Raw genomic sequence first — 26307 nt, 5'->3', positions numbered from 1 at the left:
AAAGAGCATCCAGGGCAGGGCACCAGACAGGGTCAACACCACGAAAGCAGCCTCGAACGGCCCGGCCCGGAAGTTTGTACTCGAGCCCTTCCTGCTTCCGGCGGAAGCAAGACTGGCCAGCTTCTTCCTATTTAGGTTCCGGCGAGGGCGGGTCCCCGGCCCTCAGTTTGCCTACAGATGAGAGCGGAAGTCGTGCTCTTCCTTAGAGTGCCCCCCCGGAAACACGCACCACCGCTCTCAGTGCCGCCGGTTCACGGACGTTAGAGAGCTTCCGACTCCGGGAACTTTCACCCTCTGGGAGAGGCGGGGACCGGAGCGGCTTCGGGGATCGGCCGCAGCCGTTGCCTGAGGAAGCTCCTGCCCTGGAACTCCACAGCGGAGGAATGCTTCCGGGGGGACGCAGAAACCTGTGACACCGGCCCGCCCCTCCCCGCCCCGCCCGCGGCAGAGCCACGTCTCGGCTGGAGGAGCCGCAGGAGCCGCCGCCACCACGGGTGAGGAGAGCTCCATGGCCAGGGCCCAGGGGCCCGACCCGCGGTGCGCCGCCCCGGGGAGGGACGAGAGCCCCGGTCCCCCGGCCCGGCTTCTGCCGCCCTGCTGCGGCCTCTGGCCCTGGGACAGCCCCGGGGTTACAGCTGGAGAACCGGGGGCCTCAGACCACCCAGAGGGAAACTGAGGCCCGAGGGCCTACCCACGATAGCCGAGCTGAGGACTTGAACCCCGGACCTCCAGGCCTCCGGGCCGCTCTCTGTCCTCGGCACTCAGTTTCCTTGCCCTAGGGATGGGAATAGCACCAATAGCTAGCCCTTACATAGCGCTTTAAGGCTTGCAAAGCGCCTTACAGAAGGATCTCATTGGCTCCACAATACCCGGGGCGGGGGGGAGGCTATGATGATATCCTTTTTACAAACGAGGAAACTGAGGCAGGCAGAAGTCAAGTGACTTGCCCAAGGTCACACAATTACCAAGTGTCAGAGACTGGATTTGAAATCGAGTCTTCCTGACTCCACGTCCGGCGCTCGATCCAATTCACCACTAGATGCCAAGGGAAGAGAAACGACTTGGCCGGGGTCACAGATAGGCAGGGCCTGTGGCTAAATTTGAACTCGGGTCTTCCAGGCGCCAGGTCTTGCGCATTTGCTCTAACTGCTGATGGGGGGGGGGTCTCTTGGCCAGGGTCCTCCCTCCTCTGGCAGTGTTGTCTGTATCCCTTTTCTTCCTTTCCACGAAGTGTTTATTTACATTGTTGGGAGAGTGTGACTAATGGTGCAATTCCAGGTGCAGGATTTCCTGAGTGTGAGTAGTCATGGAGACTACTGTCTTTGGTCCAGGAGTTTCATTGCCAGAACATTTGGGTCCTTTCCCACCCAGCCCTGGATGCTGGGTCTTCTCTTGAAAAGTTAGTTTTCTCATAAGCTACTTCATGCCACGCCTTGAAGGGTGGGGCAGTGATTTTTTTAAAAATACTGTAATTTGTGACCCTAGACACTGGAGCTCAAGATTTCTGAAGGGTTAGGTCTCCATCCCATTTCTCTGTGTTGGGAGGGTGTCGCTATTGGCATTTTCCAGAAAGAGGAGCTGGGCATTTGAGCCACTGGATTCAGAAAGTAAGAAAACTTCTTCCTCGTCTTGGAAAGAAACCTCACCCAACCCAACCCAAACCCAACGAGCGTTTACGGAGTGTCTGCCATGGACCAGGCACTGTGCTAGAGGCTGACAACCCTTGATCTCAAGGAAGTGCCATGTTCTTCTGGGAGTGACAGTTTTCAGTTAGAGGTTGATGAGAGAGAGAGGTTAAATAGCTGTTTGGGTTATTAATACTAGATTTGTAAAATGCCATCAGATTTCTGGTTTTTACTCATTGCTCTTAAGAAGAAAAGTTACTTCCATAAGATAAATCATGGTTTGTGTTTCATATTATTTGGTGACCACAGGTTAAATAATTGTTATGATTGTAGTCATGGTTTTCAGCTTCACTGCAGAGTAACACTTAAGCATCTATGGCTAATTACTGGAACTGCTTAACCGAACGTTGGACTTTTTCCAAGTTCATTTTGTTCATTCCATTTTGTGCCAATTGCCAACCGGAACTTGGACAAATAATGAGTGAAATTTAGGTAAACATTACCTAGAACTCTTCACACTGAGTTTACATTGTGGTTCTTCCAGGCAAATACATGAGGAAAAAGTTTCTGGTTGCATTTAGGGTTACTGCATTTAAAAATGGTCCGTTCTACCACCATCACCAAGTGTTTCTGATGCAGGTAGCAACTTTAAATTTAGTTTGCCCAGGGATGGGGGAGGGGGGGGATTAGAATATAAAGCCAGTCAAGTGTCATCCCCTATAGGCCAGTTAGGTTTGCGGGGGAGTGGGGGGGGGGAAGGTGTATTCAATTTTAATCCTTGCCATCCATTTCTCAAATTATTAAAATATTAAAATATGTCAAAATATTAAAAGACAGTCTGTTCCCTTTGCTGGAAAAAAAATAATTCAAAGCACTTGACCATTGTGGCAGTGATAATTGTGAAAGTACTTTGTAGTTTTAAAAAGCTCTATAAATTCAGTCTAACAACTTGATAAACATTTAAGCACCTACTGTGTGCTTGCTGTACTGTGCTAGGCTTTAGGGAGATACAGGTTTGAGATAAGACGAATTCTTGGCCTTGCAGAGTTGGTAGGGGGCTGTGATGCAAATAAATACACGAGAGAATAAACAGTAAATAAGCAAGAGGCATGAAGGATAAATGCAGGAGATGTCCATATAGGTGCTGATTGGAAGCTGGGGGGGATGCTGCAGAGAAGACTGACTGGAAGAAGTGACATTTGAATCAAAGCAGGAACTTGACAGGCTGGATGTTGGTGTTAGGGGAGAGAGATGGGAGTGTCCTGTGCGGGCAGAGGGAGTCTGGTAAGTCTAAAAGGACAGAAGCCTGAAAGTGCAGGCCGTATGTGAGGGCCGCTGAACAAGTCTGTTTGGCTAGAGCAGAGAGTGCACAGAGGGTCTGAGATAAGACTGGGGAAGAGGGCCTTGAATATCAGGCAGGCAGAGTAATGAGAACTTCTCTCAAGCAATAGGACACCATGGGGTGTGTGAGGGAGCTGACTATGCCTGGCAGTGAGAGTGAGGATGTTCTGGATCTTTGAAGACTTACTAGGAAGCTACTGCAGTAGTTCTAAGTTGGTGGTGATAGAAATTTTTGCTATGCTAGTCCTAGTGGGATAGAGAAGATGGTATGGATGCAAGAGATTTTTCATTTTTAGAACTTGGTAACTAGATACTACTAGGGGAAGTTAGATAGCTCAGTGGATGAGCACTGGGCCTGGAGTCAGGAAGACCTGAGTTCAAATTCAGCCTCAGACATTTACTAGCTGTGTGACCCTGGACAAGTCACTTAACCTTTTGCTGGCCTTAATCCACTGGAGAAAGAAATGGCAAATCACACCAGTGTCTTTGGCAAGAAAATCCCATAGACCCTGTGGGCCCCGGGATCACGAAGAGTCAGACACAACTGAACAGCAGCTAGATAGGAGAGGTGGAGGAGGAGAAAGAAGGTTCAAAGAGACACCAAGATTCTGAACACAGAAAATTGAGTGAATTAGGTGTGGTGCCACTGGCATGTAATATTTAAGTCAGGAGTAACAGGAGTTTGAGGGAAAATAAGTTCATTTTTAAATGTGAGCTGTTATTATCATTATTAACATAAAGGATGTTGCTCATGGGCAAGTTAATAATTCCTGTTTTCTGTTTCTGTGTTTGTTGTGAAATGGATATGAGACTTATTTAATAGGTTTTTTTACAGGCTTAATATTAATGTTTTGTAGTAGGAATGATAGTAAAAGTGACATCCTATTAATCTTTTGTCCTTTGCAAAGGAAGGAAATCAATTAGAAAAGTTTAATAATGTTCTGGCTATCCCACTTCAAAAATAAAAATGCCCAATAGCTTCTCTGCGTAGCTTAAGTTTGTCTCATCTCTTAGATTAAAAAAAATTGGAGACTTGAATTTCCTGCTGCCTTTTTTGGGGGGTAATGTGCATGTTTTTCACAGAAAAGTAGACCAAGGAATACTAAGTGTTAATTTTGAAAGTATTCTTACCAGGCTTTCCCTTACCCAGCCCTTTTGTTTCTACCTGAAAGAGGCCCGGGCTTCAGGACCTTCATCACTGTTCCAACTGCACCCATCCTCTTTCTCCTGACCTCCCTAAGCTATCCCTCTCCACTTCTTCTTCCACCCCTGGGCCAGACAAGGCAACTAATGCTGTCCTATCGCCTTGTCACTCTGCTGCCTAAAAATCTGCAATGGCTCCCTCTTGTCTGTCCAAGCTTAAATTTTTGACTGGTATTCAAGGCCCTACCATACAGAACTGCCCAGCCTTAGCTCATTGTTTTTTCTTTAACCCATTCTGTGTTCTCTTCAAACTAGATTTGTCTCCATCCCTGTGTTGTTTTTGTGATCGGGGCAAGTCACTTAATTTCAAAAAGCTTCAGTTTCCTCATCTGTAAAATGGGAATAATAATGTCTGTGTCCATTTTCATCTTTGTATCCCCACTGCCTAGCATAGTGTCTCACACAGAAAAATGTTTAATCATGTTCCTTGCATCAAACAGAATCTTACCAACATAGCTTAGAAATGCTAAATGTTTTCCTGAGAGTGAGGCAGTGTGATGACGGCATGTTTGGTTGCAGGCTGCCTGTATCGTTTCCTGGGTTCCCAACTTCTGACTGACACCAGCCAGCAAATGGAAACCTTAGCACTGTGTTTCTGAATGAATTTTGACTGCTGCTGATGGAGGGGGAAAAGCGGAATTCGCTGGCGACTCACTCATAAGCTCCTGTCAGCACCACCCCCATCTGGGGTCACAGCTACCATGGACTGTTCCCCTGCTGAGCAAGGTGGCCTGTTGGAGAGCAGATCTAGCAATGGCCTCCCCGACCACTCTGGGACCTTTCTGAATCACGCAGGCAAACTGAATCGGGCAGATAGTGGGGAAATTCACTGTAAGTCCTTGATGGTAAAGCGCCATCTGTGTCAGCTAATGTGATTGCCAAACTGTTTGGATGATTGTTGCTGAAATACAGAGCTGTTTCTGGTGAGAATGATATAGTCCTCTTGCTTTATATTAAGGCTTATCCCTAGAGATGCCATTGTATTGTTCATTGTGATGTTTTGCTGTTTTATGAAAGCAAAACTTGAAATTCAGATGAGTAAACTTTCCGAGAATTATTTGGTTCTTTAAGTGATGAAATTAAGCAGTCGTGTTACTCTCGATTGTTTACTTTAAAACTCCTCATTCAGGAGGGTCTTGGGGGGGGAGGAGAAGGGTTTGAGTCCCTCTCACTTTAAAGTTTCACAGTGTTTTTAGGAATCCTATCAACCATTTTTCTTGTTTGATTCTGTATCTAAGTCATAATGCATATTCAGCAAAATATGAACCACCCGGAAGAACTGGTAGCTCCTGGAGTATTGAGTTTCACTCTCCAGCCTGCAGTGTTGATAAACTGTTTGTTTTTTCTTCTGATGCCCTGACTCTGTGGGTATCTATCTAGGAAAAGTAGAAATGCTGTGTGATCACATCACAGCTGCAAAATTGAGATTTGTATCAGACTAAAATTAGTTGGAAGTGCTTTTTGTTTGTTAATTTGCCATTGTGATTTTATTAACTTGGTTACCAAATTCTTAATAACTCGGGACCACAGAAGAAAGATTATCTCTATTTTCAAATGACAAAATTTAATTGACCTGCTATTCTTTATGAAATTTATCACAGAGGAGTCTAACATTAATCCAGCTGAGGTATTGTCTAGTTATTTAGTCTACCTTTGGAGAATTGAAGTGTGCTGATGTACCTGATGCAATAAAACAATAAACTGTGTTTCCCACCTCTGTGACCTTATCTGTAAAATGGGATAATAGTTATATTGCCTACTAGTTGTGAGGAAAGGGCTTTGCAAACCTTAAAGCTCAACGTGAGTGTGAGTTGTTATTATTACATCTTACCAAAACATACATGTCTTTTCTAATTCTTTTGAGAAGGTATTTAAACACTTTAAACTGTTTGGATAATTGTTACTTAAACATAAAGCAGTTCTTGGTGATAATATGTTGGTCCATATTAAGGCTTTTATCTACAGATGACAAAGTCCTGTTGTTTATTGCATTATTCTACTAGATCACGAAAGTGAAATTTGAAGCTCAGATGGGTAGAAATTCTGAGTTATTTGGTTCCATAAGAGATGAAATTCTCAAATCCTCTTCCTACAGAGTGTGAGATTTAGCTCCCTTTCACAACTCTGAGATAAACACATCCTTGGGACTTGCTTCTCTAAAGATCGGCAAGATTAAAAGTGCAAAAGGCATAATGAACACTGTACGTGACTTAACTTGATTCTGTGTGCTTGCCTGACTTCTTAAAAAGACGGCTTCGATCTCTGCAGAGCTTGATTTCTAGAATGAAGTGAATTCACTTCCTCTTCGTTCTAGTCTTTACATCACAGAATCGTCTGTACTTACAGGCACAGACATGCTTGCCAGTGTCCCTTTTTTGAACATCTTTGCCTTCTGACTTGGCTAAGACTTTCTCATGAATGATTAAATTTTCAGCAGTTTCTCTTGCACTTTGCGCCTGTTTCTGTATCTAAAACAACATAAATTTTTATTTCAAAGTCAAAACAAACCATTCAAGAAGTGATACTTTAAATATATTCTTGACTGATTCTTAGTTGCTAGGTACAAAAATGGTAGTCCGTAAGATTGTTGTTTTGACTTAGGATCTGTATTATGTATGTATTATTCAACTTAGGGTACGTATGGAAAATAGTTTGATTTAGTGGTTCGTCAGCTTGGCCCAGTGGATAGTGAGAGAGAGAGAACTTGGGCAAATTATTTGACCCCTTAAAACTTCTGCTTCTTTGTTTTGTTTTGTTTAGTTTTTCTTTTAGGCAGTTGGGGTTAAGTGATTTGCCCAGGGTCACACAGTTAGTGTCAAGTGTTTGGTCTGAGGACAGCTTTGAGCTCACGTCCTCCTGGCTTCAGGGCTGGTGCTGTGTCTGCCAGCTCCACATTTATGATTCGAAGGTCGTTAGGGCCAAGTCTCTGGTCATCACTCAGTACATATGGATTGATGGATTGATTCAGCATATGTATCAATAACTGTAAATCAAGTAGGTTGGTTGACAAATCTCCTTGGTCCTAGTCTCAGCTTTGCCAATATTTCATGGATCATAGAATCTCTTTGCTAAAATGGGGATAGAACTCATACTTTATTTTTAACATTTATTTTATTAATTTATTTTGATTTATCAACAATCACTTCCATATGCTTTTGAGTTTAAAATTTTTCTCCCCTTCCTCCCCACCACACTCCCCAAGATGGCGCACAATCTCATATAGGCTATACACTTACATTCCTATTAAACATATTTTCACATTAGTGAAGTTGTAAGTAAAAATTAGAACCAATAGGAGGAACCATCAGAAAGAGGAAACAAAATTCAACAGAAGAGAAAAAAAGAGCAATTCAACTTCCATAGTTCTTTCTTTGGATGTGGATAGCATTTTCTATCACGAGGCCTCTGGAGATGTCTTAGATCCTTGCATTGCTGGGAAGGGTTAAGTTTATCAATATTAGTCATCGCATACATTATGTACAACGTTCTCTTGGTTCTGCTCTCTTCACTCAGCATCAGACCGTACAAGTCTTTCCAGGTTTTTATGAAGTCAGCCTGTTCAGCGTTAAAACTCATACTTTAAAAGTGAACTGAGGGACAGCTAGGTGGCGCAGTGGAAAGAGCTCCAGTCTTGGAGTCAAGAGGACCTGAGTTCAAATTCGGCCTCAGAGACTCAGACACTGAGCTGTGTGACCTTGGGCAAGTCACTTAACCCTGACTGCCTCACCAAAAAAGCAAAACAAGAAAAAGAAAAAGTGAATTGAATGGGTTGATTGATTTGTTTGATTGCATTTGGAGGGGGAGATTATTGAGTAGCAACAGTAGCCAAAGACAAAAAAAATCAGACGTTTCAGCAAGAATAGGAAGCCATCAGTCTGTTTAAAGGCCAGTGGGCTGTACGATTACGGGTGTGTTTTCAGTGCTTCAGGAACTGATGATTTTGTTGGTTTGGGTTGATCCTTCAGTGTCACAGTTTGTAATCCTGCTACAGTTCAGGGGTTGACCTTTGACCATGTTGGGGCCTGCTGTGTGGGAGTGAGCCATCCAAGCTCTAGCTCTGAGGTCCATCCTCAGGCATCAGACATACAGGCTGTCACTCTTCCTGCTTTTGACCATTGTGTTCTACACTTCCATTTGCTTTTATAAAGCAGAGAAAATTTAGTTGGATTTCCAACTGGCCTCATTTACTTAAATGAATAGAACTCTTATTTTTAAAGAGCAGATTAGCAAAATGTGAACCTGCCTGTGTCCATCCAGCTTTGAATCAGCTCTTGTTAACTTTTAAGTTGAATAATATGGTCAAGAAATGGGGGTTGGGGGGGATTTCACTAGAATCATACGATGTCCAAAGCCACTTTCTTTTTTCCCAGGTGCCAGTATTTATGTTAACCAAGTGTCAAATGAAGGAGGAAACATGGAGGAAGCCAGCAAAGGGGACGTCTGTCAGAATGGACCCACAACCCATTTCCCTGATCCTCCATTGTCCCTCGATCCCACCACCAGACCATTTGGTCCTGATCCATCTCCAGGTGTGGCTGGTTTCCATGACAACCTAAGGAAGTCTCAGGGATCTAGTGCTGAGGGCGTAGTTCTTAGAAAAGAAGCTTTGCAGTCTCTCAAACTCAGTCTTCCTATGCAAGAAACTCATTTGTGTAAGCATCTGTTTACTGCAGTGCCCCTTCTCCCCTCTGCCGCATAAAGCTTTCACTCTTTTCAAAGACTTCACATGCTACCTGAGAAAGCATTTTTACTTTCATTAAGGTACCTTGGGGGGTGGGGGTGGGGGGTAATAATCTCCTTTTTTATCCTATTTTTAATTGCTCCCAAGGGATCACATTTCTAAAATATTTGCTTATTGCTGACTATGTGGGTTTTTTGTGTTTGCCACATTGGCCTGATTGGATAGAAGATAAAAATGAATCTGTTTGGGAAAAGAAGCATCATACAACATATGTGATGTGGACCATGTTTTCTGTTCACATGAGCACTGTGATCTTTGCCTCACCACAGAATTATAAGGACATTTTTCTTTGGGCATCTTCATGCCCCTATGTGCAGGATGCATTTAGTTTAACCCCAATGGAAGTACACCACCGAATTTACCTGTCATGGCTCCTATAGCCTGTCAAAGCTTACGGATGAATTCTGAGGGATCCTTGGTTATCAGATTGATTTGCTGGAAAGAACTTACATTTTAAAGTGCCATTTTCAGACACTTAATTTTTTTTTAAGACTGTTTTCACAGGCTATTAAGACAAGAACAGAATTGGCCCTCTAGGCCTTCTCTTATAAGTAGACTCTGCCTTTTCTGTTACCTGCATCGAGCTCTAAGTTGGTCCATTTATAGCCCAACTACTTAAAGATTTTGTGCCTCTGACTGAGGTGCTTTTTGTCCAGTTTATGCACAAAGCTTTTATGAATGCTCATTGGATGCCTCATAAACTCTGTCGTAACATGGCTCATCGTTACAGGGATTCAGATAAACCATCTGTCAAATAACATTCCTCAAGATATATATATATATATATATATGTGTATATATATATATGTACATATATATATACACATATATATATAAAAAGAAAAATATGAAAGTTAGGCCATAAGATAGCAGTTCAGAGCAGTTCCTTCTGTGTTTCAGCAGTAGCAGTATAATTATGTGGTTCCACCACACAGTCTCACGTTGCCTGCTGGGAGCCTGTAAGGAGTGATCTTGAGGCAAAGATGACAAGATTGGTGACTCCCTTAAGAGTCTGTTTATGGGTCAGAGAATGTTCAGAGAATGTCCAGAAACAGGCCACGGGCAAAACCTATGGACTTTGAGCTTGATTTTATTTATTTATTGTTATTATTGTTGTGAATTGTGTCATAGTCACCTCATCACCATTGCTGTGTTACTGCTTGAATGCAGTAATTAACGTGCTCCTTGAGAAGGCCGCGGGCCCGCGCCCATCCCATGCTTCATGCTGTCTTTTGTGTGACGCCCACTGTGGTCAGTGCCACTTTTTCCTCATTCATTCTCAGGTGGTAACGGAAAAGTGAAGGAATAAAGCTACTCTCTCCGGCTCTTTTGTCCTCTGAATTCTAAGTGCTACCTTTGTGCTTTAAAGAGACTTTTATGTACTCTAGGTTCAACCGAATCTTCACTGCCCTTGGAAAAAGAGGAACAGATCCGACTTCAAGCTCGAAGACGACTGGAAGAACAGCTCAAACAGTATCGAGTGAAAAGACATCAGGAGAGAGTAAGAATGTTGTCGCGAGCGAACCTGTCAGCACAGGCTGATGAGAAGTGGGATTGAAATGGGCAAGAGCAAAAAGCAGCTAGAAACTTACAGGGTTGAAGAACAGCCAGCTGCTTTCTAGAAGCAGAGAATCTGTGAGCAAGGAGGGGCCTCACAGATCACCTAGAGCCGCCCATAGCTGAGCATGGCGCCCTTCAGCCGGGGTGCCAGCTCTGTCGGCCCAGCCTCAGGTCACAGGCCTTTGGTCCGCATGCTAAGCCCTCTAAAACCCCCAGGTTTTTTCATATAAAACCATGTCTTGCTGCCCCTTTCAGAGAGGACTTTGAGCCTTTGATCTCTGTTACCTTTCATCTTATTGATGTCCTGTCCTCTCAGCCTGTTAAGGTCTGTTTAAGTTCTTTTATCCCTTCTGTTGCTCTCCAGTTTCATGTCATCTGCAGATTTGATAAATGTGCCATCTGTTGATGAAATCGATACCAAGTCATTGATAAAACTTGAAATAATGCCGGGTCAGGGACTCCAGATTCCAGAGACTACCCTCCAAGTTGACAGTGACTTCCTATGACTCCTCTTTGGGTCCTGGTCATTTAGCTAAATCTTACTCTATCACCATAACCTCCCATCTGGCCCCTAAGGCTGTCGTGAAGGGATGTGCTTGATACTTGACTGAAATCTAGGTGTCCCTGCTGACTCTTAGTGAGTCCCTACTCCCTTTCCAGGCACTCAGAAACACTCCTCTTAACGATGCTGTCTGTCCTTCTGTTAGGAATCAGACAGGCTCAGTGGCCTGTCCAGGTGCTGCAGGCCCCGTCCTCTGATTTTTTTGGAAGAACTTTCTCTGCTTCTGAGATTCCCTTCTCAAGGGAATTGATAGCAGCATATGTTTGCCAGTTTTTTGTTTTTGTTTTTCTTTTTTCAGTATCCTGAGAAGTTCATTCTTTACTGATAATCAGAAAATCCAAGGGTTGGTCAGGGGCCCACGTCCCACGTCTTCTCCTGTAGGAGCTGAGCGGCTCTGCTTTTTCTCCATCTGGTTCTTCTCGCTGCTCACCCCGGGCAGCCACGCTGGCCCACCTTTGGCCTCTTGCCTGCGCCTTTTGTTGTCATTCTCCTCAGGCCCCATTCTTGGTGTGTTCTGAGCTTTAATTCTCTGTCCCCACTATCCTCGTCAAGCACCCAGAGGCTGGCTACGGCTCCAGTAGCTCCTGAAGGAAGTCTGCTTGAGGTTGGGGGCAGTGATGGGGTGTGGTCTGTGATGGCGGGGACAGCACTTCTCCCCCTCCCCTCTCTCACACACACAGGCAGAATCACAGCTCCTGACGGTATGGCTGCCCTGAAGACGAAGGGAGCAGGAAGCACATCACAAGCTGTGGCTTTTAAACTCACTGTTTGTTTGTGTCCCTGTCTTTCAGTCTAATCAGCCTGCATCCAAAAACCGACCTACCAGCACCTTGGACCCCGAGCTCATGTTGAACCCAGAGATCTTACCAAGAGCCAGCCCAGTAGCAATGACAAAAGAATATTCCTTCCTTCGGACCAGCGTCCCTCGGGGACCTAAAGTAGGCAGTTTAGGACTTCCAGCGCAACCAAAGGAGAAAAGAAGTTCCAAATCAAGCAAGATCCGATCTCTGGCAGATTACAGAACTGAAGATTCAGACTCTGGAATTTCTAGTGGAAACTTCCTGGCTCCCGACTCTGCCAGGGGGTCCCTGCATCAGAATAGAAGCAGTTTGACGTCTGTGGTGTCCGAGATCAGCCTGCCTCCTGAAACGGATGACCGACTGGAGAATTCTTCAGTGGCAGGAGACAGCATCTCCGAACTGGACGGAAGTGAAGGGGGCACGAAGCTGGATGGCAATGACAGCGATAGCTCGTCTTACAGCAGCGTCTCTGGCAGAGGAGCGTACGGAGTGCTGGGCACGGTGGGCAGGCGGGCAGCTTCCTACCTGGTCAATGGCCAGGAGATCAGTTCTGAAGCGATGGGGCAGTTTCCTTCCATTAGAGATGTCCTGCAGGCCGCTGCTGCTGAGCACCACACCCCAGAGCCGGATGTCAATGGGGACATACAGAGTCGGAGGGACAGCATTTCCAGCAGGTAAGGCCTCATCGAGGTCCCGTCACATGCAGGAGCCTGACCCTCCCTGGGGGCTTTGTCCACTTCTGCAAGCTTGTGCCAGTCACTGAGCTAGGCACCAGGGAAGCAAAGACAAAGTAGAGGTTCCCCACCGTCCAGGGGGGCTGACGTTCCTCAGTAGACTGTCTCACTGCTTTGGGACTTTTTCAGAGGGAGTGCAAATAAGCATTTTCCTAGAAAGAACACAGGATCTAGATCTTAAAAAGAGCATTAGATATGTTCAGGCCCCAAATTTTACAAAGCGGGGCACTGGGGTGCGGAGAGGTGTGTCATTTGAGCAAGGTCCTACAGCTTGTAAGCAGAGGTAGGATTTGCGCTCAGGTCCTTTGACTCCCCAGTCAGTGCTCCTTCCCCTGCACCCCTCCTGCCTCGCATACTGTTGCACTGACTGTCATCGAAGTCTTCTGCGGCGTTGGCTCTCCCCTTGCTTTTGCTGTCTTAACCCCTCAGCCTGCTGTGCCCCTGCATCGCCCTTTGAGTCAGCACGCTGTGTTGGCTCCTAATTGTCCTTGGATTCAAGTCCAGACTCCCTGGCCGGCTGTTCAAGGCCTTACAGCCTGGCCTTGATAGCTGTTTCACATGATCTTTTTCTGTCTTCAACTCAACAAGTTGCCGTTTCCCAAACAGACCTCAGTTTGTATTTAAAAAATGTTTAAACTCGTCTTCTATCCCCGTTAGACTGTAATCTCCTGGAGGGCAAGGCATGGCTTCTCTCTGAGTTCTCTCTGTATTTCCCCCAACGCCAATAGTAGCTCATATTCCTGTAGTCAACACTGCAGAGCCTAAGGAAAAGAAATTATGAGTTATGAAGCACTTTCCCCACAGGAAATGGGGAGCTAAGAGTCATAGTATTATTTCCACTTCACAGATTAAAAAATTAAGACTCTGAAAGGTGAGGAGACTGCCATAGGGTCACAGCTTAGAGTGAAGCTGGAGTCGGGCACGCTCTGTGTGGGTCATGTCCTTTGTGAAGGTTTCTTAGGTCAGGGTGGTAAGGTGTAGGCTGTCCATAGCCTGGGACGGGCCAAGGCAAGTTTGTCCAGCTCCTTCATGGGAAAGATGAGGAAGCCCAGACCCAAAGAGTGAAGGGACAGCTTGTCCAGGTCACACTGTGGTTCAGTCACAAAGCTGGGCCTCAGACCCAGATCTGAGCATGGCTCTCTTACTTCTACCCCTACGTCTGGCTGGGTGGGATTGAACTGGATCTGGGGGGTCTTCTTTCAGAATCTCACCTTTAGCACTGACATATTTATGGCTTAAGCAGCAGGTCAGTTACTTGGTACCAGTGGGGTCATTCTTACAGGCGTTTTATTCTGTCCACTAGGATATAGAAGGCTCACCAGAGATCCAAGCAGAGGGAAAACAAAACTTTTTGCGTAGGCCTCCTTTGTCTGTCCTTTGACTTGTTACTCTGACCTTCGGACTCTTCTTGTAATAGAGGGTTTGATAGAGGTTATTTTCAGAAGTCATTGTTATGTCTCCTCTCTCATATTTTGTTATAACAGATCCTAGTGCAGAGAGAGAGAAATTATGTATTCTCCAACGTGTAAATTAAATCCATTTTCTGATACGATTATTTCTTTAAATATACATTCATATTTACATCCTGTCCCATTTCTGTAAGGGTGACCTACCATTGAAGGGTCAGAGGCTTCGTGCCAGTGCTTCAGGGTGGAGGCAGGCAAGTCCCCCTGTATCTCATTAGATGCCATGTCCTATCCTGCCTCCAGAATATCTCCTCCTTGCCATTCCAGCAGCCACCACCCCAACAGGGCCCCCCCACCTGCCACCAAGATTATTGCAAGGGCCTTAGAGCAGACCTCTGTTCTCTCCTGCCCCCAAACCTCTACTTACCCTCTGCCATAGTCACTTTCCTGTGCACAGGTCGGGGCATGCCCCTCGTCTGCCCAAAAGCCTTTCGTGGCTGCCTCTTATCTGCTGTTCATAGCTTCCTCCCCTGCCCTAAGGCCCGGCCACTCCAGTGCCCCCTCATCTGGCAAGTCCTCCTGTTGCTAATGACCTACTGGACTGTAAGGTCCTTGAGGGCTGCTATCATTTCTCTTTATGTTTTCTCCAATAATACCCCGGATCTTACTGGGCCTTTTGTTTGCCCTTAAGTGTTGTTTTGTATGCTGCTAGCTATTTATGTAGACCTTATGTTCTCACATCGAGCTCCAGGAGACTGAGGACCAGTGTGTCATCTAAACTGGGTCTGAGCACAGAGCTGGGCACGCAGTCGGTGCTTAATAACTATACGTTGAGTTTGTCATTTAATAATATTGATGTTTACTGAACTGCGTCCCTCTGAAAACATGTCTTACCTTTCAGCATATCCATGGAGAGCTCTATTGCTGGGACTCATGATGAAATGCTGCAGGTTCTTAAAGAGAAAATGAGGCTGGAAGGGCAGCTGGAGGCCTTGTCTTTAGAGGCTAGTCAGGTAACTGATCCGTGTTTAGCCTTCCTAATGTTACAATCACAATGCAGCCAGAGCTTATTGGAAGAGTGATTTGTCAGTGACTTAACTGTCTTGCAAAGTTACTACCCTTTTCTTCCACTAGTCTTATGCACAGAGCCATAGAGCGAAGGGGAGATAGCAGGGTCTGGGACAGAACTGATCAGGAGCCTGAAGCTATGTTTACACCATTTGCTGGCCTCAGATGACTTCTCTCTGGGTGTTCTGGTGGTATTCCATCCTTCAGACATTAAGTACCTGCCAGTGGGACCTGGGGATACGAAGCTCCCCCCTCTCCCCCCCAAAAAAAATCTCTGCCCTCAAGGAGTTAAGGCCTCTTGTGGAGATGCAGTAAGTACAGACAGAGACAGTCGATACGTACTGAGTATCGGGGAGGAGGAGTAATGGTAACAGTGCTATTATTTTTGTTTTTGTAGGGGAATATGTCAGTGCAGTGCCCCTTTGGTTCAGGGAGGCACAGTAGTTCAATAGACGATTACAGTGTGGCACATTTGGGCTCTTTTCTCATGTTTGTGGACGGGCTGCCTCGGGAAACCGAGTCTCCCCTTGCTTCAAGGCAGAAAGACGACTTGCTTCTTCCAGGCTTTGGAAGGGGCGCTTGATTTTTGGCCACAGATTGGATGAGATGGCCTCTGAGGCCTTCCTTCCTTCCTTCCTTCTCTGAGATTCTAGGCTTCTGTAGTCTCATTGCATTGTTCACCCCCATTGTACCGATTAGGAAACCCAGGCCCAGTGAAGGCAAGAAATTTGCTGAGGGTGAAAATGGAAAGGTCTGTTCAGAAGGCTCCCGAGTCCTAATTCAGAGGCCCAGGCAGTTTCTCCACAATCCACTCTTGTCCCTTAGACGTGTCGTCCATAATTCCCAGGCCCTTCAGGCAGTGTGTCGCTTCACAATACCATTCGCTGGGTTCACACTACATTCCTCAACATAGCTATTGACTTAGATGTCCTGCTTGTAAGAAGGGATCTTTTTTTTCAGAAAAGGTAGTATTTTGTTGTTTGGGAAATGTTTCAGGCCCTTAAAGAGAAGACTGAGCTGCAGGCCCAGCTCGCAGCCTTGGACACCAAGCTTCAGGCCCAGGTGGAGCAGAGCCGAAGCAGCCAGCAGAAACAGGACTCGCTGAGCTCTGAAGTGGACACCTTGAAGCAATCCTGCTGGGATCTGGAGCGGGCAATGACTGACCTGCAAAACACCCTCGAGGCGAAAAATGCCAGCCTGGCTTCCTCCAACAATGACCTGCAGGTGGCCGAGGAGCAGTACCAGAGACTCATGGGAAAAGTGGAGGACATGCAAAAAAGCATCCTCAGCAAAGACAACACAGGTAGCTTTTAGTATTTGAAGGCTTTTTGGTCATTTAGTCATCGGGAATTTATGAAGCCCCTACTGTGGGTCAGACACAGAGGCTGCAAAGCTGCACATGGGTCACACAGCTAGTTAAGAGTCTGAGGCAGAATTAGAACCTGGATCTTCCTGTCTTCCTGCCTGTCCGCTGTACTAGGCTGCCTCTAATGCCTCTTGTTTATGGTAGGCATTCCTGTGTAGAGCAGTGCTCAGCCAGTTATTAAATGGTATTACTTTTCTAGTGTGTTATCTCATTTCCCTCACTGGGGATTCTTAGAGTATGAGGAAGGCTTTCAAACAAAGCCACAGTGTAGCATGTGGACCTCCTGTGGAGGAACACAAGGCCACTTGTTGGTTCTCCTTGAGTTCCCAGGCCAGGCCACGGGCCATGGGCCACGGCCATCAGTTAGAGAGAATACAAACATAAGCAGAGGTTTGCCGGTGATTGGTGAATGTTATTGGCCTGTTCAGATAGATGCTGTAGTGTCCACATAGGTACATGTTCTGTTGATAGGGAAGACTTGTTACTAGAATTCCGACTTTGCAAGTAAGAAAGCTGGTGTTGACCTTGGCATGGGCTTTGTTTTTAGTGCACGACCTTCGGCAGCAAATGACAGCCTTACAGAGCCAACTGCAGCATGTTCAGCTGGAGCGCAGCACACTGACGAGCAGGCTCCAGGCCTCCCAGACCGAGATCACGTCACTGCAGAAGGTCCGGCAGTGGTACCAACAGCAGCTGGCACTGGCCCAGGAGGCCCGGGTCAGGCTGCAGAGCGAGATGGCCCACATCCAGGTAGGCCTTTCCCCTCGCTCGCCTTGACTGTTTACGCTGTACATAAACGTGAGCATTTATGGCTCTGAATGGTTTCTACCCAAGTACCTTAGCGCACATTCACAGTCACATTTCTTCAAGTTAACGTCATGTCGGGTGAGAATTAGCAAATTTGTGAACAGTTCTCAAGTTTACGCTTTTTATTTTTGATTTTTTTACTTTCTTAGATCCATTAGTAAACCAAGTGATTTACATTTTCCAATATTATTTCACTTTCCTGCCAGGGAATGACTTACTGTTATTTCCCCAGCTATGGTTTGTGTCTTTTAGACCGTTGGTCTTTTTATTCACATATAAAATGTCAGTTTCGGTCTTGAAGGCCTGGTTCTTGGCTCGGCTGTGTCAGTGCTTTGTAAGCACAGTCCCTTTGTGGCTCATAGCACTAGACTAGTAAGAGCCGTAACAGTCCTGCTTTCTATAGTGCTTTGTAAGACTCACATGCTTCTGTGTACTTAACATTTTCTATCCTCAGTTGGGACCAGAGCAGTCATTCTCAAACTGGAATCCATAAGCCTTGGGACAGGACCGTAGAGTTAGAGTTTTTCAGTATTGAAAAAGGTGCCAGGCCTAGTGACACACACCTGGAGTCCCTGCTGCTGAAGAGGCCAAGGCCGGGGCATCGCTTGAATCTAAGGGTTCTGAGCAACAGTCAGGCGTCTAAATACGGCAAAAGTTGGGGAGCCCCTGGGAGCAGGGAAACTGCTGGGCTGCCAACAAGGGGTAAACTGCTTCAGGCCAGAAATGAAGCAGTCCACAGCTTCTGTGTCAGTAATGGAGGTATGCTCAGGAGCAGCCCCTGCCCTCCTCCCTGGGCCAGACAGGGAGACTCAGTCTTAAAAAAGTTCAAAGAGACCTCGTAGGCTATCATTTTTCCAAATTCCTGCACCACAAAGAAGAACTCCCACTCACTGGGCCTCACGTGGCCTCTGCTTGAATGCTTCAGAAAGCAGTATTGCCTGGGAGGTGGGGGGAACTCAGTTCAAATCCTTCCTCTACCACCACCCGGGGTAGGTGTACTTACCTCTCAAAGTTAGGGACAATTGTAGCATCTGCTTCCTGCCTGTTGCTAGCTTCAGATGAGGTAACAGATGTGGAGTGTGCCCTGTAAATTCTAGAGTGTTATGTCTATATGATACATACACACACACACGTATACATATGCACACATACACACATACATATACACATATATGCACACATATATTGGTGTCATGTGTTATTATTAACTCCTTCCATCTGTTGAGCTGAAATCAAACTCCCTGTGACTTCTGTTCATTATTCTTAACTCTGCCTTTTGGAGGCTTCTCTGTATACAGGCCTTGAAATAGTTGAAGGCAATAATTGTGTTCCCTTCCAAGGCTCCCCTTTTTTCCAGGATGGTCACCACCAACTCCTTCTGTCCTTTCTCTGACATACTTTCCAGACACTTAACCACCCTGTTTGCCTTCTTGTGAGCGCTCTAGTTCATGTGGGATGTTACCCCTAAAACTGGACATAACACTACTAATGCAGAGTATACTGGGACCCTTATGCTCGCATCTGGAGGCTCTGAAGCCTTCAGTGCATCAGCATTTTGGGGAGCCCCGTTGTATTACTGATGAAATTTTTAAGCAACCAAAACTGCAGGATTCTTTTTACAGGTCTACCCCTTCCTGTCCTTAATTTTTTTATATTAAATATAAAACTTTCTATTTATCCTTGTCTAATTTCATGTGGTTATTTTTAGTCTCTAAGACAGAAGATACTAACCTGTATCAGTGGAGGGAGCACCATCATCTGAGAGTTTCCCATTCTAATTGAATCACAAGTCCAGTGCCTAATAATAGTTTGATTCTAATCAGATCTTTTAAACATCTGGATTCTTTCACTAAATATAATACCGCTCCCTCTTACCTTTGTAGTGTCTACAGAGTTGTCTAAACATGCCACTTGTCTTTGAATCATTAATAACATGTGAGACAGAACAGGGTCCTGGGGCAAGCCCCTGTCATCTCCCTCCAGGTTTCCACCAATCCATCTCTCAGGAACACCAATAAAGCCCTTTATACCATACAAAGCACTCGTTGTACATTCTCATTCAGTCCTTACGACAACCCTGGAAGAAGGGTAGGATGGTCTCCATTTTACAGGTAGCAAAATAGGTCCCAAAGATTATAAGTGAATGTCACACAGCTAGTAATTGGCAACACCAGGATTTGAACCTGGGTCCTTGGACTCCCAGCTCCAGAGAGTACTCTTTCTTCCACATCACAGTCCCCTCCAAATCAACCATCTTTGGCAAAGTGGGCGCCTAATTATACTCCCACTGTTAGGAAGAGAAAGTCAGGGTGAGTATGGGATGCGTTCTTTCAGAGCAGGCGAGATCACTCAGATGGTCCTTAGCCTGAGGGCCACTGTCCTGGATTACTTAGAGCTGATTGTATCTTAATAAGAACAGTGGGTAGAATGGTTAAATACAGGTATTTGAAATAAATGTAGCAAACCCCAGAGGAAGATGTCTCTAACACTTTTGAATCCAGTAACTTTTGAATTTCCGATTCTCTCTTTTTTCTCCCAAGGTTGGGCAGATGACCCAGGCAGGCATTCTAGAGCACCTTAAACTGAGAATGTGTCATTGTCCCATCAACTGACAGAGACTCAGCAGAGGTCCATCAAGGAAAAGGAACGAATTGCTGTCCAGTTACAAAACATAGAGGTGAGAATCACCTTTTGGGTTTCCCAGGAAAGCGAGCTCCTCCCTTCTGAGCAGGGAGGAACTGTTAACCCCCCTGAATCCTGCCTCTGACCTCTCTTCTCTTGGTGTTCTTTGTGGTTCCTGCCTCTTCCTCCTTAATCTGGGGTAGTCCCCAACCCTTCTTCTGTCTGCCCCCCTCTCAAACTGCGCCCCACCCCCAGTGCTGCAAAGAACGGTCCCTGGAGTGGGGCTGGGGGCTTGATCCTCAGCGTCCCCTTAGGGGAGTAAATGGCTCCTACAGGGTGTTTTCACATACTGCAGTCCTCATCTGACTCGGCGAATATAAGCACGGGGAGTGTTTGTTGTTCTGGCTATGGAGAGGGCTTTGTTGGTGTGAGTTAGAAGAAAAGCACGAGATTCCAGGGGTCAGCCTGCTCTTCCCTGTAGAGTAAAGTCTTAGGTGCCGTGTCACGTCAGACGGCGGCCCCGTGACCTCTTGTTTTGTCTCCCTGAGGGAGAGTCGGCTTTGGAGATCTCATCACGTCAGCCGCAGAAGGGTAGAGACACATGCCAATAGCCTTAACTTCCCCTAATAAGCCCTTCTCTTTTGGAGGTCACATCCGTGCATTTATCTAAATCAAGAGTTCTTGACCTAGGATCCATGAACTTGTCTTTGTTTTTCTTTTTAGCATTTTTATGACTGCACTTCAGTATAATTGGTTTCCTTTGTAGTCCCGTGTATTTTATTTCTGCCTCTGAGGAGTCCGTTGGCTTCCCCAGAGTTCCAGAGGCCCCTCGGGCACAGGAAGGGTTGAGACCTGCTCTAAATCCTTCTAGGGCCTAGTTTAATTTTCAGTATGTACTGCCAACTGTCCTGTATATCTTCCTGTACTCCTACAGCTACTGCTTTCCCACCTCAAAAAGTAGCTGATCGTTATGTATTTCCTGATTTACAAAGCTCACCTTTGTTCTGGCCATACCTGCCACGATTTTTTAAGTGACATCCCTTTAGTGCATCTGTTCTAGCATATCTGTCTGGGATCACAGCCGAGAGCTTCATGTGTCCTATTAAGAGTGGCTACAGTTGTGATTTTGTGTGTATTTTTCAACTTCCGTCATTTCTGATCTGTGGGATTCCCCACCCCTCCCTAGTTCATGCCCTCATCCTCTCTCCCCTAGACTATGAGAATGACCTGCAACAAAGTTTCCTGCCTCATGTTGCTCCCTGTTCAAGCCATCCCTCACACCACTTTCTGCGCAGGCTGGAGACCACCTCTGCTCACAGCTCCCTGGCACGTTCCTCACACATACAAAGGGATTGTGGGGAGAGCTTGGAGCTCTCCCAGTACAAAAGGGCTAGTCCGCTAACAGAGAAATGAGAGCAGCCCCCACCCACCCCAGACTCGGAGCCAGGGAAACCATCTTGAAAGAAAGGGAGCCTTGCAAATCAGTTCTAAATGTCTCTCGCCTCTGTATGTACACGTCTCATCCATCTCACTAAAAGTAAACTTTTTAGTTACTCAGAACAGAGGCTGTGGTTGATTTCGCCTTTTGTGTACACAAGGCTTTGCATGCAGTAGTTGCATAGTGAATATTTGGTGATTCAAATTGAATAGAATGTCTTCCGGATTCCAGCACCTGTCTTGATGATCACCAGCATTTTGTTGGGTTTTCTGGGTATAAATGGTTGAATCTTTAGGAAATATGTATTTTTCCCCCCTTCCTTTCCTGGGTTGTCAGAGATGTCAGGATCGTCTGCACTGTGTATCCTTAAGAGAGTCTGCGGTCGCATCTATTCCCCCTTTTCTGCTTTTCTGGTTTTTGAGATCTCATGAGAGTCATGCTCGTCAGTTTGCAAGTTCACGACTTGGAGCATTGTTGACTGCCAGGTGTCATTTCCAGATCATCTGTAAAGGTGGATAAGATTGATTCTGACACCAGTCCCCAAGGAAGCACACTGGTAGTACTGCTTCCTCCGGGAAATCACTCTGATGTCCCTCTCCACAGCTCTTTCTGTCCACTGCACAGCATTCCCTTAGGCGGGCGTTTAGATTGTGGGTCGGTGATTTTTAAACAGCCTCTGGTGTAGAAATTGTCAGTCATTCAAATGAGTATTTATAGAGCCTTCACTGAGAGTCCAGTGCTGTCCCGAGAGAGATACAGGGCAGATCCTTGGTTCTAACCAATACATTATGTCCTTTGGTACCCTTTTATCCATACACTCAAAAGAATTGAAGGAGATTAATTACACTTGGATTTCCCTATAAAGAAATCACATTGACTTGTGCTTGTACCCAAATTTGTGTATGTACCTGATGGTCCTGCCCTTTTCTATTGATTTGGCTTGTCAGTTCTAAAAGTGAATGCGATTCTCCCATCTGGAGTTCCCAGGACCTTTTCTTTCGCTCCTCTTGTGAATGGCCCTCACATTGGCACAGTGACTCACTTGGCCCCCGGCTTTATAATCCTACCTCTAGGTGCCTGTGGCACTTCTGAATATCTGATCTGTGGTCCCAGTGACACATCCCAAGGAAGACTGCTGAGGTTTTGTTTCGGAGAAAAATAAGGTTATGATTGTATAAGTTAGAATACATCGGTCCTTTTCTCATCGCTCCCTCATTTTCCTGTTTGAAAAGCCAAAATGCCCTCCCTTGTTGTGGCGCTTGCAGGGCCTGGTGGTTGCTCACCTTCAGAGAGACCCCTTTCCGGGAGCATTGGCCTGGCAAGGAGCGGAGGGACCGCCTTGTCTTGTCTGTAACCGTCTCATGGCTTTCGTGTCTAGGCGGACATGCTGGACCAGGAAGCGGCATTTATTCAGATCCAAGAAGCCAAGTCCCTGGTGGAAGAAGACCTGCAGAGGAAGCTGGAGGAGTTTGAGGATGAGAAGGAACACTTACAAAAAATGGCTGATTCTGCCACGTTCTTGGAGCAGCAGCTCCAGCAGGTGAGGGCGTTGCCGAGGCCCGGACCCTAGATAACAACACAGATACCTCTGTTCACTGGGGTAGTTTTTTGTTTTGATTTAATGGTAAAATTGCAGAGTTAATTGCCACCAGTCTAATGGATGTCTGTGCCTAGAGGGGTGTGCACAGTGGGGAGAGGGCCAGAAGACCTGGATTCAAATCCTGCCTCTGCACGGGCTCAGTAACCACAGACAAATCATTAACCTCCGAGGGCCCCAGAAAATTCTATAATACAAGTTACCAGTGAGCTGGACCAAGCTCATACACGTACAGTTCCCCAGGTCTGGTCTGAGAGAACCAAAAAATTAGGCATGAGGCGTGTACTCATATGACGGGATAGCCAGCACGCAAGTATTTCTCTGGCCTCTTAGTTTTTCTAAAACCTAAACAGCGGCCCAAGGACGGGACAAGTGAATGCTGAAGGGAAGTGTTGGGTAGCGGTGCCTTATGGTGTTGGCTTCTCACAGGTAAAGCTGACTCTGCATCAGCGAGACCTGCAGCTGGATGCCCTGCAGCAGGAGCACCTGGACCTCATGAAGCAGCTCACCCTGAGCCAGGAGACACTGCACACCCGCGAGCAGGCCCTCAGTGAGCTGCAGACCCACCACGAGGAGCTGCAGGCCCGGCTGGAGGAGCTCCAGGGAGACGTGGCCGCTAAAGACGACACGGTCCAGTTTCTGCAGAATGAGAAGATTGTTCTGGAAGTGGCGCTGCAGGCGGCCCGCGCAGGCAAGGAGGAGTTTGACCGCGGCGCCCAGCAGCTGGAGGAGGACGCAGACGCTGCCTCAGAGCTCTTGGAGCAGCTGAGACAGGAGTTAGCCGTCAAGTGCAGCCAGGTGAGGAAGCGGCTGCCCGCTGGGCTACACATGTTGGGGTTAGAGGAGAGGGGCTCCCTCGGGAAAATGTTTTTTAAGTTTATGTACAAGTCTTCTTTGGGTAATAAACAGCAGTAGAGCTCCCAAGGGCGGAGATTGGCTTGAGAGGAAGAGGCAGAATCCAGGGAGGCCAGTGCAGGGAGCCCTGTCTGCCAGGCCACCTTGGAGGCCACTTTGTTACCTCCCTTGCCCGTAAGGCCTCTAAGCACGTGATCCCGCCATTGGAGCTACTTCTTTTTAGGCACAGTAGCTTTCCTCTCACTGCTGTTATTCATTTATGCATAGTGTTATTAATATGTTAGCTGTGTGTAGGGTCAGAGAAAGATGGAGTTAAGTTGTACCACTTGCCTCTTGAGAGAATTGTCCAATTGTCATACGCACCAGCATTTTGAGGTGATTCACAAAAGGTGCCAAGGCCTTGTGGGAGGACCACCATACCTGAAAGAGACCCAGGCTTCATGTCTAACTTGTGCTAACCCTCTATGACGTGGAGCAGATTCCTTCATACCTCAGAGCCTTGGTTTTGTTATCTGAAAATAATCAGTTATTAAACACTGAAGTGACTACTATGTGGAAGTCACTTGCTAAGCACTAAGAATACAAAAAGAGGCAAAAGACAGTGCCTGGCTTCAAGGAGCTTACAGTCTCATGGAGGATGCAACAAGAAAACAAATATGCACAAACAGGCTATATACAAGATAAAGATAGGGAATAATTAATAGGAAAGGCACTGGAAGAAAGAGGGGTTGGGGGAGACTTCCTGTAAAAGGTGGGATGTTAGTTGGGACTTAAAGAAGGGAGGTCAGTAGGTGGAATGGAGGAAGAAGAGTGTTCCAGGTGTGGAGGATAGACAGGAAATGCCCAGAGCGTGGAGGGTCTTGTTCATGGAACAGCCATAAGGTCAGTGTCACTGGATCAAAGGATATGTGTTGGGGAATAAGGTGTGAGGAGACTAGAAAGGGAGGAGGGGGCCAGGTTCTGAAGGCTTTGAATGCCAGACACAGCTTTTTGTGTTTGATCCTGGAGGCAGTAGGGAGCTTCTGGAGTTTATTGAATGTGGTAGAGGGACGAGGTATGACATGACAACCTGAGGTTTAGGAAAAATCACTTTGGGCTGAGTAGAGGATGGCCAAGTGGTCCAGGCTTGGTTTTAATGCATTTTGTTCACTTCGTAGCTATGGCCAGGCTAACTAGGGCCCACAGGGCCAGTCCTGAGCTCTTCTGATTCATCTCTTAAATGTCGCTGGTGTAGTTCAGAGAACAAAAGAAGGAAGCATATGATCTGTGCTTAGACAGAGAATGGCTGATTTCCTAAATCTTTGACTGCAAAGTCTTTCCCAGGTCCTGCTGGAATTTTAGGAACCTGATGACTAAATATGTAAGCCACTAGTGCAAGACATTGTCCTCCCCCTTGTTAATGATAAATGCGTCAGTCTTCACTGATGCTCCGTTTTGCCTTGATGATTGAACCTCAGTCCTGTCTCTGGCATCAGAGCATCTCTATGAAACATGTCTAGGTCAGGAAGTGGGGAAATCTTTCAGTCTGCCCTCAGGGTTTGTAGCCCTATCAGGATGTGACTGGGAGGGTTTATTAAGCACCATGTGGGGCTCAGTGATAGAGATACAGAAACAAAGGGAAATTCTACTCTGTGTGCTTGAAGTATCCAGCCTGTACTCAGGTGTGTAACTGTGAGGTCATTTGAGGAAAGAGTGAGTGATCCATGGGGAGCAGGAGAGGCTTCGTGTACATCATACTGGATGCTAAAATGGCGCCTCATAAGCCACTAGGGAATCTTAAGGGACAGCGAGAAGAATGAATCCATTCCAGGCATGGGGTCACCCATGTAGAGGCATAGAAACTGAGTATTGAATTTGAGGAGCGAGCTAGTAGAAAGCAAAAATAAAGGGAAGAAGGATGATAAAAAATAACCTGGAGTAACAAGTGAGAGGGAGACTGTGGAGTGTTTTGAATGCCAGGTAGTAGAATTTATTTTTATCCTAGATGTATGCAAATAATGCCCTCACTAGAGGTGTTTGAGCAAGAGAATGACACAACTATACCCATGTCGTAGAAATGTGAATTTGGCAGCTCTTCCCAGTCTTTGATGCAGTGACCCTACTGTTAGGCACGTACCCCACCCAGCACAGTCAGAGGCAGAAGAGTCACATACATAACTGGAATATTGACAGGAGCACTTTTTGTGGTGGCCGCAAAAACTGGAAACAAAGTGGATGCCCATCGATTGGGCAATGACTGAACAAAATGTGGTGTGTTAATGTAATGGAGTAGTATTTGTGCTCTAAGAATAGGAAGCATTCAGAGAACTATAGAAAGACTCATATGAACTGATGCAGAGCAAGGGAAGCAGAGTCAGGAAAACATTATACACAAAGACTCCACAGTGTCAGTGAAAACAATATTTAAAAAGCATTTGAACTCAAGACAAAAGTCGTGGCTAATATTGGTTCTAGAGGACAGCTAGTGAAAACACTTCCCTCCTTCCAGTAGAGAAGCGAGGGACTACAGGTGTGGAACTTTGCCTGTGTTCTCAGACGGGCCCACTGGGTTAGTTGGTTTTATTTGACTGTTTCTTTTTTTT

At 46.1% G+C, this 26307-nt stretch overlaps 1 protein-coding gene across 1 annotated transcript in view; it reads left to right on the top strand.

The window, feature by feature from the left end:
- Positions 1-324: 324 nt before the first annotated feature.
- Positions 325-26307, top strand: part of GOLGA3 (golgin A3) — a 43597-nt gene continuing 17614 nt past the window's right edge. Inside the window, 12 exon segments of the mRNA XM_078154251.1 lie at positions 325-494; positions 4689-5000; positions 8540-8698; positions 10299-10411; positions 11824-12506; positions 14874-14985; positions 16037-16343; positions 16954-17156; positions 19754-19793; positions 19796-19890; positions 22652-22813; positions 23300-23668. Coding sequence (XP_078010377.1) covers positions 4871-5000; positions 8540-8698; positions 10299-10411; positions 11824-12506; positions 14874-14985; positions 16037-16343; positions 16954-17156; positions 19754-19793; positions 19796-19890; positions 22652-22813; positions 23300-23668 — 2373 coding nt within the window. The 5' untranslated portion in view covers positions 325-494; positions 4689-4870.

The sequence above is a fragment of the Phascolarctos cinereus genome, unplaced genomic scaffold (assembly GCF_003287225.1).
Source record: "Phascolarctos cinereus isolate Bilbo 61053 unplaced genomic scaffold, phaCin_HiC Scaffold_4;HRSCAF=312, whole genome shotgun sequence".
NCBI classification, from domain to species: domain Eukaryota; kingdom Metazoa; phylum Chordata; class Mammalia; order Diprotodontia; family Phascolarctidae; genus Phascolarctos; species Phascolarctos cinereus.
This window is presented reverse-complemented; position numbering and strand designations above follow the sequence as displayed.